The sequence below is a fragment of the Denticeps clupeoides genome, chromosome 13 (genome assembly GCF_900700375.1).
Source record: "Denticeps clupeoides chromosome 13, fDenClu1.1, whole genome shotgun sequence".
NCBI lineage: Eukaryota > Metazoa > Chordata > Actinopteri > Clupeiformes > Denticipitidae > Denticeps > Denticeps clupeoides.
Genome location: NC_041719.1, coordinates 18,504,140 through 18,515,930, shown reverse-complemented (window position 1 = coordinate 18,515,930; position 11,791 = coordinate 18,504,140). Strand labels below are relative to the sequence as shown.

The 11,791-nt window shown below is 41.0% G+C and overlaps 1 protein-coding gene across 2 annotated transcripts; it reads right to left on the bottom strand.

Annotated features, from left to right (window-relative positions):
- Nucleotides 1-228: 228 nt before the first annotated feature.
- On the bottom strand, nt 229-5,778 carry LOC114801740 (profilin-2-like). 2 transcript variants are annotated; one of them, XM_029000009.1, is made up of 3 exons: nt 5,314-5,762; nt 3,515-3,707; nt 229-2,078 (listed from the first exon to the last, which is right to left on the bottom strand). In XM_029000009.1, exons 1-3 carry the CDS (start codon nt 5,440-5,442, stop codon nt 1,981-1,983), a joined length of 420 nt encoding a protein of 139 aa, XP_028855842.1. In that variant the 5' UTR covers nt 5,443-5,762; the 3' UTR covers nt 229-1,980. The 2 variants fall into 2 exon arrangements, with proteins under 2 accessions (XP_028855842.1, XP_028855843.1); XM_029000010.1 differs by lacking the exon at nt 229-2,078 and adding an exon at nt 2,145-2,477 and having other exon boundaries at nt 5,314-5,778.
- Between the last annotated feature and the right edge of the window lie 6,013 nt (nt 5,779-11,791).

The following is an 11,791-nucleotide window of genomic DNA, read 5'->3' as shown; positions in this document are numbered from 1 at the left end:
GATTAAGACTAGTTCTAGATTTAAATGGATTATTTTAATGAAGTTCTCTTTTAAAGCACAACCTAGTCTAATCCACCAACGGGAAATGGACAGTCTTAAAAGGAATGCATGCACTGCACTCAATTAAATGAGTATCAGAAAATAAAATTCACCTTCTGTAGTGCTATCTGAAAGCATTTGGGGTACAAAAAAAAATACGTCAGGTGAAGATTAAAAAGGACAAACATGTCTGGTTGGAATAAATTTATTTGATCTGTCTGTAAACAAGGTGATAAATCAATTTTATGGCATTTCTTGGTTTATGCATATGAAATAAGAAGTGTTAGACTGTATTCAAGACATAAGAAAGGTTGGGGTAGGGTGCAGGGAAACAAATGAACTGAAAATTCAGCAACATGTATATATATATATTTTTTTTTAAGTCTGTACATACACTCCAGAAGGCCTGAACATTTGAGATCCCACTAAAATATCCCAAAACCTAGAGCCAATAAGGTCTTTAGGAGGAGAAGTCACTGACTGGGCGACAGGATATATATGTGTAAAAAAAAAAAAAAAAAAAAGTAACAGATTCTCTCTCGCTAAATTATGGCACAGGATAAAGAGGTGTGTGTGCATGTGTTTATTCCTTTACCCATTCTGTGAGTGTCAATTCTCTTTCCCTGTACAAGGATCTTATTACTTGGAAAAGCAGGTACCTATTGTTGACAGACAGGCTGATGCCACATTTTTCATTCATGACTTAACAAGGCAATTTATTCCACAGTTTTGTTCCTTTTACACAACATGGGTTTACAAATGCAGCATTGTCTAAAAAAATGCAAACTGATTCCGTAACATTGTCTACTGCTGCAAACCTGTGGTCATATTTGTTTTACAGCAAAAGGTGAGGCTAGCAAGTCTTCCTTCACAATGACAGAGTAATTAAAATACCCAAGCTGTGCCTAATATTGGTCCAATGAAAAAATAATAAATTCTAACTCCAGATGGTTACACTGCACAGGGATGCCTATGGTCCAAAATGGCAGCTTTTATATCTTAAATAAAAAGATATATCACAGGAGCTGGCAAACACTTAAGTGCCTGAATTATTTTAATGATGGAATGTCCATGGAGAATAATTATGAGGGATGTACTGAAGCAATTATGGGAGGAAAATTCTACCTGCATTGCAACACATTCTTTAACACAAAAAAGGACAAATGCCAGACCAACAATCTTCATCCCAAAGAACAGTCACAAAAGGTAGTACAATAAACAGAGGCAGGGGGATGTTGTTAAGGTATAGTGGTTTTATAAAGGGAGGGAGAAGCTCCTCCTTAGCGTTAGCAATGTAGTGTCACCTACTATGAACGGGGTGTGGCCAATAGTTCTGCCTTAAAAAGAAAAAGGTGATGATCAGGAGGCAGATGTGAATTTGGAAAGGGGGTGGGTACAATGGAGGGAGAGGAAAGACGGGATAGAAAAATGAAGGCAGTTGAGCAGACTCAGAAGATATGCATTCAGTTTTCCGCTCCCAGACAAGCTCTAGAACAGGAAGACAATACGAGCTTTGACTTACTGCTCAAGTGCTGAAATAAAACAAGGCATTGGACAGGGCAGACTGTGGCTGGGGGGGGGGGGGGGGGGGGGGGGGGGGGGGGGTGAATGCCGGTGCACAATTTAGGCCTCCTTCACTTTAGCCACTAAGATTAAGGTAGTGTTTTTTTTTTTCCTTCACTTCATCGACTTCAGATTTCCTGTTAACATGCTCTTCATTAAACCATGGTGCAACAGTAGTGCTAGATTGTGAGAGGGTAAAAGATGAAAATGCATGAAAATGGAGGGCTACAAGAAGAAGGCATGGACGTAAAAAAAAAAATCAACAAAAAAAGAAGGAAAAAACGAGGGAAAGAAATTCTAACAAACTACAACAGGAAGTACTGTTAAACGCAACAGGGTGGTAAGAATGGAGCTGCTAGGTGGATGGGAAGAGGCCGCTTAATATCCAGACTTCCTCAGGTACTCAGCCATGCCATATGCTTTCTTGTTGAGCTGCCCTCCATGGATACCTTCCTTCCCCATGACTAAAACCAATGCTGGAGTACACAAGAAAGAAGAAAAAAAAAAAGAAAGAAGGAAAAAAAAAAATGAACAAACTTTCATTTTTTTTTTTTTTTTTAAGTTGGGGGATGGGGAAGGGAAGAGAAAAATAAAAATCTAACAGGTATACATTGGTTGACTACTGTTAGACTTTGTTGCCCTTCAATGCTATTGATGATCCCAAGATTTCAAATGTGACTGATCTGAAGAGGAAATACAGTATTTTCTTAAATTTTTTGTATTTTTTTTTGTATTTTCTCTCTCAATGGTTTTGCTACTTAACAATTCAAGACTAAACTAAAACCCCGAATCCCGTAAGTATTTTGCCATTGAATATGCCTTCTTATTCAATCCGCCTCCATGGACCCCTTCTTTGCCCATTACAAGAACCAAGACTGAAAAGAAAAGAGACAGAAGGTAAGTTCAGGGATAACATGTAAGGCCAAGAGAAATTACAGAAATAAAGGTCAAACAAAAGGTCAAAGACAGGTTAGAAAGACAACACCAAAAGTTTCACTGAGCCAAGAGCACATTCAAGCATTCAATTGTTAAATGGTGCATCCCACGGTCAGACTATTACAGGGAAAATTAATGGCTGTCTGCAAAATGTTATTTAGTAAGTCATTTTGTGGGGTTATCAGTGTGGAGTTTGAAAGCCATTGGCTGAATACCTTCCAGTCATTAGGAAAGGGCCAGTTTTGGCTCTCAACTCATGTAAAAGTGAAAATTATGTTTGCACCAATTTGTTACCCTTGTAGTTTCAATTTTAGTGAAACCAGAGCAGCATAGCAGTCTGGACCATACAAAATACAGGTGGATGCTATAACTGCAGCGCTCCTCAATACATGTGTGAATACTGAAAATGTGTCAGACTGTAAAACAAACACCCAGAGAGAAAGACAGACATCAGTTCTTTTTTCTCGTTTTGCAGTAAGGTGGAAAGAGTCAAGGAGGCAGAGAGACACATGCAAATCAGAGGGAAGGTGCCTTAAGAGAGTCAAAGAAATCAGCAAGGAAAATTCTGATTATGGTGTCAACAGGAAATAATTTAGATAAAGTAATTTAGGCTGGAAGTAGTGACTTGTCTCATGGAGAGCAGGGGACCATACAGGCAAACTGAATGGTGGCAGAACCCAGACTTCTACCAACATTGGAAGAAATAACACTCCTGCAAATAAACTCCCCTGATTTTAAATTGACCATTTAAAACCGATACATTTAATCATCCTCTGTATTTACGAGTTACGTTGGGAAACTGATGAGTCAAAGGGCAAAGCATACATGACATATTTCCATCATTTAACATCTGTGAATGGTAAACGGTAGCGGTCTTTATTCGGGATACCCTACACATACGTGTGCATACAGCGCTGTTGTTAAAATGACTACTAAAAAACTGCTTCTAACAATAGGATGGGGGAGGAAAACATACCTTTGCCGGCTCTGCCTACAGATACGTTGTATGTTGGCTCTCCTCCTTGACTCTTTGTCCTGATGTCCATTGTCCAGTCACCATCGATTAGAAGGCTGTCCCTGATCACGGAGCACTTCTTCGATCCTAAGGTCAGGCCGTTGGTGAAGAAACTTTCCCTGTCCTTTCCTACTAGGACGTCAATTTCTGTAGGCTACAATGTCAGAGAAGTGAATTAGTGCTTAAAATCAAAAGAGACACATTCTGAAAAAAGAAAAAGCACCAAACCTCCACATAATAATAATAATAATAATATGGAATTGGGGGAGAGAGAGAAAAAAAAAAAAAAAACTTCATTTAAAATGTTTTAGGAAAAAAACTGTAAAAAGCTTGTGTTTTTGGCAAAGTTTTTAGTTATCCAGAATCACGCTACATGAAACCACCGAACGTGAACTGCTTCGCTGGACGAAATTTAATCCAGGCGTGGTCTGGCACACACAGTTCCTTAAATTCAGAGTACAATAAAGTCGCTTGGATTGACCGTTCTAAGAGTTTTGTGTGGTGCTTATGACAATAAATAGTTATCTTAGTCAACAGATAATCCTGCTTCCCTGAAGATCGGACTAAGAATAAAAATGTAGCCTGTAATGAGACTGGCCTGAAGAGGTGTGGAAATCGACTTAAAATGGCCAAAACTAGGAAAATAGGAAAAACGAAATTGTCAAAGTCAATTAAAGGACAGGAAAATGTCCCCTTGTATGTTCATTAGAAACACGCATTAATCTTTAAATCACAACGATCTTACTGCTGAATATCTATTCTGCAACCTGCACAGAGAAATGGATTCATAACAGCAACAAAGCAGTAACATTCCAGTTTAATGTACAGCTTTGCATCCTATCCAAAATTCCCCACAAATTAATAGTCCGTAAACCGAACGTTGTTGGTTTATTTAAAAACGTTTCTTTGACTTGGCTACTTGAAGAAGGATGTCTGGTGTCTTCGTAACAAAATGGAGGATTTTCAATTGCCCGTAATTTCTTTACATTGTGGTTTTAAAAACAGTGGTCGTGAAGCGCACAAAACGCTACGAGGTGGCTAAGCGGTCTGGCGAAATTGAGTGCAAACAGTACTTGTTGAGCAGCGTGCTGAACGCACGGCCAGCGCCGCGATGAATAAAACTGGGAGTGGAGGCGCCATCTTGGGACACAAGGGGCGGGGGCCGTATTCCTCATCCCTTCTACGCAAATGACGCAAGTCAAGGCGCTTCGGCGGGACCGTATTCCTCATCCCTTCTACGCAAATGACGCAAGTCAAGGCGCTTTGTGAGACCCGCGGAAATTCACGCCCGCAAGCCACCGATGGTTTTCGAATCTGGCCGTCCGGCCTGGTTTTCGCCCATCTAACCCGCCCTCGACGCGTTCCCGAACTGAGGAACACACGTAAAAAGTTCCCCCAAAACTGCGGCGATGATTTAAATACATTAATGGAACCAGACATGGGTAATTAGTTGCTTAAATGAGCTGAGCCGGGTATTTGACTGAACGACAAAATAATAAAATGTACTGATTAACATTTTGGTTACACGCGTCGTGCCTTGGAACTCGTTAAATTGATTAATAAAATGCTCGATAGTCGTTCATTTCCGCAACCGCCTTAGAGACCATGTGTTACTGTTAGCACGCTAGCTGCAGCTAACTAGCCTCCTGAACGCAGACGGGGCCTGTTCCTCCAGTCAATGAGCTGACAGTTTCATACATCGCTGTGCGCCGCGGGCTATACGCCGAGAAACGTCCGTTCGTTGTGTTTTAACCTCTTACCGTAATGTTGTTAAATGTACCACCCGGGTGTGCTGACCAGACGTATTTTGCGTCCGTGTACCCAACAATGGCGGAGTCCTGGCAGCTGCCATCGGCCATCAGGTTATCCACGTAGCCTTGCCAGGACATATCTGCGTCTTAGTTCAAGTGCGGAAATCAGATGTTTCTTTAAAAAAAACGAGAAGGAGACGCGCAAGCAGTAGAAGAGTGGGGATGAGGAAAAGGAATTTGGCAGATGTGGTGCTTCCAGCAGCAGCCCGGCTCGGTCGCGTCCCGGCTTTAATCTGAGTTCGGGCAGCAGAAGAAGTCGCTGCAATCGGCGGCGACTGGGTGTAGTCCCCGCCAGATCACTCCGCGCGGCCGTGCTTCGGCTCCCGCTCGCACGAAGTGCGAACAGGCGTAGGGACAAAGGTTGAAAGAACGGGCTTCGGATCGTCTATCTGCTTCGCCTGGCCCGCAACCGATTTATGGAGCGTGTTGTTTATAAGATAGCTGCGCTATTTCGCAATTTGAACCCTTCGTGGAGCCGTTCGGGAAATCTATGCAAAATAACCAATGCTAGGTGTGTCTGCCTGGCATATAGTGCCACAGTGAGCCTCCAGATGCTTTTAGAAATTGAACAGATGTTGCATCGCCTGTTGGTGCTCGAGAGCTGACTTGTTGCTCTGCTTTATGGAATGATTTACTCTGTATAAGCATAATATTGTTATTTTTATTATTGTTATTTCTGCATGTGGTGACTGAATGCATGTTTGGCACTGGACGGATTCCCCTGAACAGTATGCTGAATAGTATTCAGTTTTAGAACATATTTGTATGGAGAATAATTTTTTTTTGTTATTTGACGAATGAGCTTACGGACCAGATGTTTATTTATATTTTACAGTAAACTAAAGGCCACTAAAATGAGCTTCATTCGTCCCCTAACTACACAGTGAGATTTAGAGCTAATTTAGTAATCCTCTGAAAGTGCCAAGAAAAACACTAGTACAAAATTCAGCACGGAATTTGTCACTCAATCAAAGGGAATTCGTTATTTATCCACAGGGAGTTTTCCCCTTGGAAAATAATACAAGGGGCTTTAAAATGCAAGAATAGGTTCATTTGTGAACATCAATGAACATTTATCACACGGCCTGAAGCATCAATGAAATTTGGCAGACGCTCTCGGGGCAACGTGTCCAGTCAGCAGGGTGAGGCAACAGGTCCAGACCTTACAGAAGATGTTCGATTTACCTGACTGATATGCCTGGGATAAGAGGACAAAAGGCACTGAGTAAAGCCTGCTCCACTTTTGTTTTTTCTAAACGTAGTCCTTGTATCAAAAATTTGCCGCTGTTCACTTTTCAATATTTCTGAGACATGAGGGTGTGCCATGGCAGAGGCAGTAAAAGAAGAAAAAATCTGAATTATGGTGTCAACAAGCCCAATGTTGAAATACAATTATTTCAATTGACCCCTAAGGCAGTATGTAATGCAGTGCTGTCAGGTCCTCTGCTGGTTTGGATTTATTCTAATTTGAACGCATTGGACTGCATGGACATTTAGGGATCAACATGATTGGTTGTAATTAAATACTTTATAGATAAAGGATTGAGCTTGCCAACCATATTTTAGACAAAAAATCATTTAAGTGGAGCAAGCAGCAGGTTATTCTTAATTTTTAAGTTTGAGGAGGGAATTTTTTTTTTGTCAGAAGCTGAGATTTGCTCTCCACTTCCTCCCATCTGCGGCCACTAAACCTCTGCAGACAGCAGCTGCAGGCGTCGTGCAGCCATTCTGTTCCGGCCTCTGGAGCCACACTGAATCACCAATTCATGTACAGTGAGCCCTGAAGGCACCTCCGCCCAAAGATCACACAACTGGTGCTGTCTATGAGCGTGAGAGAGCGCGTGTGTGGGTGTGGGAGTGTGAGCTGGCACCGTTTCTTTGACTTTTATCCAGACAGCTAATCAGAAAACAGATACTTGGTGGATGGGTTGGTTTATACTGTACAGTGGGATATAGCAGTGTAACGTGGAAAAAAACCTCAATGGCAGCATTTCGTGTGCGCAGACATGGAACCTGGAATTTTCTACTGTATCGACTATTGCAGGAATGGATGGGACTTGAGACTGGTCCACATGGCCACTGACTCAGCTTGCTGTTCGTAACTTCTCAATGTTCTGAGCAGATCATTGCTTGCTGTGTTGCAAACAGGCTTTAAAGCCACACACACACACACAGCCCACTTGCGTGACTGGCTGCATTGTGCTTTGCAAGGCAAAGTAATTATTCTGTGAATTGCAGGCTTGTTGCACGAAGTCAGTGGACGAAACAGGATAAAGTGTTCTCAGGTGCTGTGCATGCTGAATGTAGCTAAATGACATAGTGAGGCTTCTGTGCAAGGTACTTAAACAGTGCATTGTGCTCGATGACATTGACGTTTTCTGTATTTTTAAAGTTACATTTCAGAGCAATCTGTTGCTGCATTTCACATGCCCAATTTTATCTCCAGATTTTTGTAAGTGAAATTGTTTGTTAACATAAAAAGTATTTGGACAAATGAAGAATTGCAGAACAAAGCACCACACAAAGTGGTGGTAGCCTAGCAGTTAAGGAAGCGGCCTTGTAATCAGAAGGTTGCTGGTTTGAATCCTGATCTGCCAAAGTGCCACTGATGTGCCACTGAGCAAAGCACCGTCCACACACACTGTTCCCCGGGCGCCTGTCATGGCTCACTAAAGGTGATGGGTTAAATGCAGAGGACACATTTCACGTGTGCTGTGCTGCTGTGTATCACAATGACAATGACAATCACTTAACTTTAAACATTTCAGTCAGTCTGTAAGGTGACAGCCGCAATAGCCCGGCCTCACGGAGACATCTAGTGGTCAAATGTGAAATTGCAGCCACACACGTCCGCACTACACAATGCACACAGTAGGTGGCGCGGTGCTCCTGCTGAAAAGAGCCGCCTATTGCTTCTCCAGTTACGTTTCAGTCCAACCTAGTGCCAGATAAACCAGACACGTTAAATAAACCAGTTAAAGCAAAACGGAACCACATCAATCAGTGTGAAACAAGTGTTACTGCTTTAACAGACTTGTGTATGATAAAAAAAACAGTACGTTAATATACTCATAATCATTGAAACACTAATCATTGAAATCATATTCTGTAACTAATGTGATGGATGCATGGGTGTATTTTAACACTCATTTTATTGCATACTTAGCTTGCTCTAATGCCACACCAACTGCAAAGGGCCACGGACTTTAAAGCTCAAGAGTCAAATCAGATGTTGCGAAACAAAAATTGAATTAAAAGTTTGTTCAGCCTGTGTTTCAAAGAGGTAAATCTGTTATACTTATGAATAGACCAGGACCCATTTCTTTCCCATTCCCTTCTGTCAGAGCCACTTTACCAGGAAAATCTATAAAACGAGGAACTAATCCCCTTGCTATCAATTAAGAAATGAAGACTGCGGATTTGAAATGAGAGGATTAGAAGGCAGACTATGTCTGGGCTTAAAGTGATGGTGAAATAAAAGAAATAGTGATGATTTAGATTTAGTTATATATTTTATGGCACAGTAGCAATAGTTTAAAAAAAATCAAGTGAGTATGTTCAGGTGTTACTAGAAAGAAATTATTTAAATGTGTTTCTTGATAGGCTTTTTTTTTTTTTGCTTTTTGAATGAAACTATAGTAAAAAATATTGTATTATTTCCTGCAGCTTAAATATTATTATATAGTATAATCCCTGAACTATCCATCTCTAAGCTTCTTCTCAGAACAATCAGGATCACTCCAGGCTATTTCCTGATAAAAGTAGCTGATTATTATTTTGAAAATTACACCTTTCTCACCTGAAAAGGCTGCAATTCCAGAAATTACAAGAATAAACACGTCAGACATGCTGGAGTAACCTGGCGTAATCCTTTAATGGGCCTTTAAATGCCCTGTTCTGACAGCTGCTTTGCTGGGTGAAAGGAGAATTGTGACATATGAAAGAGCTCCTCGCACATTCACAACCAACAGCTGAACCAAACGTTTCAGGATACACCCTGATGCATGGAAGTGCGATAACACCCTTTTCTTTTAATTACTTGTAACTGTTCGCAATAAGTAGTGAAGTGCTTCAGTGTGGGTTAAATACTGAATAAAATTCATTTTAAAAGTTTGTTCATTCATTTTTGCGATTAAATAGAATATATAAATATGTGTGTGTGTGTGTGTGTGTGTGTGTGTGTGTGTGTGTGTGTGTGTGTGTATATATATATATATATATATTTATATTCTAAAAACTGGGGATGGGCAACCATTTTTAAAAATTCTGAAAAAGGATTCCTCAAAGGCTGCTCTGTTTATTGCATGTGATCTGTGATGTTAATTGAACACCAAACCATATCAATGTTCATAGTCTTTGCTTTCAGTTGGCAAACATACGCTCGAGCCGGGCGCCTATTATTGCGTGAATGCTTCTCTGAGAACCAAGAAAGAAAAATATAGCCGACTGGGGTTTGTAAATTGCCTCTGATTACACATTTCCAAGCATGATTTTTTTCAAAATACCTTTTTTTGTCCATTTCCTCGAATTTTATATTGAGTCAGAAATGCCACAGTTATTATATCAGAAACATTGGCATAATATTTATAGCTAGTGAAAAAGTAAGTCACGTACATGCAACCAGCAATTTATGCGAATTCTGAGAAGTTTTTTTCTGTAACTACATTTCTGGGCAGGTTTAAATTTAGTACGACCCCTTTCTAGGTTGACCCTAGTTACCTCTTTGCACAACATGATCTTAGAAGCCACTGACTATAAAAAAAGCTTACCTGGTGCTTTTTAGACAGTGGCCAGTGTGGACCAGCCGGCACCGCATTACATTCTCGTATAAATGCCTTTTTACATTGCCGTTACAAACACTACCTGTCTGTTGTCACTTACCTAGTGCAGCAGTGGACTATTAGGAAGCCATTATGTGCTTTGTGGCACTGATTTATTTTCTGTCCAACACGTGTAATTGGCTAAATAAGCACCCTCTTCCAATGGGAGTGCGGAACAACAAAGTAGTGAATTCTGTCAGGCAGCACACTATTACATGCCATTAGTGATGGGAAAAACATCTCTCTATTCCCTATGGCTCATCGTGTGTGAGTTTTCGTGTCCACATTCAGGCTGAAGCAGCACTGCCCCGCTCCCGAGGCCCGAGCAGAAGTCGGATGAATATAGCAGATGGTGTGTGGACTGGCATTCATCCTTGTTTGAATGGGGACGAGAAGATTGCAGTCGGGCGAGACCAAAACAAACAAGGGCTGACCAGCCAACTCAGGGGGTGCGCTTAAAATAATCAAGTCGACCAATAGACTAGACCGCTTTCAAATATGACCTCAAGCGTCCTCAGTCCTCAGGAAAATCTGTATTTGCTCACATGTTTGACCAGGAAGTGTGTCTTGTGTTTTTAAACATGACATGAGAAACTATTAAGGATAATACATTTTGGCCTGATTCCTGATACCTGGAGAGGTCTCTCTCTCTCTCTCTTTCTCTGTGTGTGTGCGTGTGTGTGTGTGTGTGTGTGTGTATATATATATATAAATATATATACTCCAGCGCACCCTAGTGGAGATTATCAAAATGTACTTTGCAACGCATGTTCTATTGTCGTTTGTTACTGTTCATTGTTTCCCTGCTACTAGCCTGTTGATAAATCCATTACTTCCATCAGGAGTCTCAACCGATGAAGAGGCGATTGTTCCTGATGAAATTAAGCTTCTAAAATATGCGCTTACATAAACACATTCAGGTCCCTTATGGGAACTCCTGAAATAGGAGGGAGTTAAGCAACCTCTGACACCATATAAATACTTTGGTGGGGAGGGCGATGAAAAAAAGAATTGCTATTCCTCTCAGCTAGCCCTGCGACTATGATCTGCCAAACACACGACATTAAAGCAGCCACTTGACATTTTACATTTATCAGAAGCTCTTATTCAGAGTGACTTGTCAGTAGTTACTGGGACAGTCCCCCCTTGGAGACACTCAGGGTTAAGTGTCTTGCTCAGGGACACAATGGTAGTAAGTGGGGGTCTTTTGGTTCATAGGTGAGTGTGTTACCCACTAGGCTCCTACCATTCACGCCTCTTGACGTTAATGATGGTGATACTGCATCCAAATGGTTCCAGCATTCCCATATGTTTAAACGGAACCACTAGCCCTGTTAAACTGGCTGATCAGAGCTCACAAAAGCTACATTATAGAGGAGGAATAATACAAAGCGGCATTTCAGTGTTCTCTACAAAGTTGTACAGCTGCTTTCCACTTGTCATGCGTTGAACTTGTGACAGAGATTTCATAGATGCTTGGTGCATGAGTTTAATAGTCTTGTGTTATGCCATAGACAAAGTGATTCAATATATTTATTACCTCATCTAATAGTAATGGTGTAATAACATTTTATTAAAAAGGAAAGAGCTCTTGGCAAACTACCTTC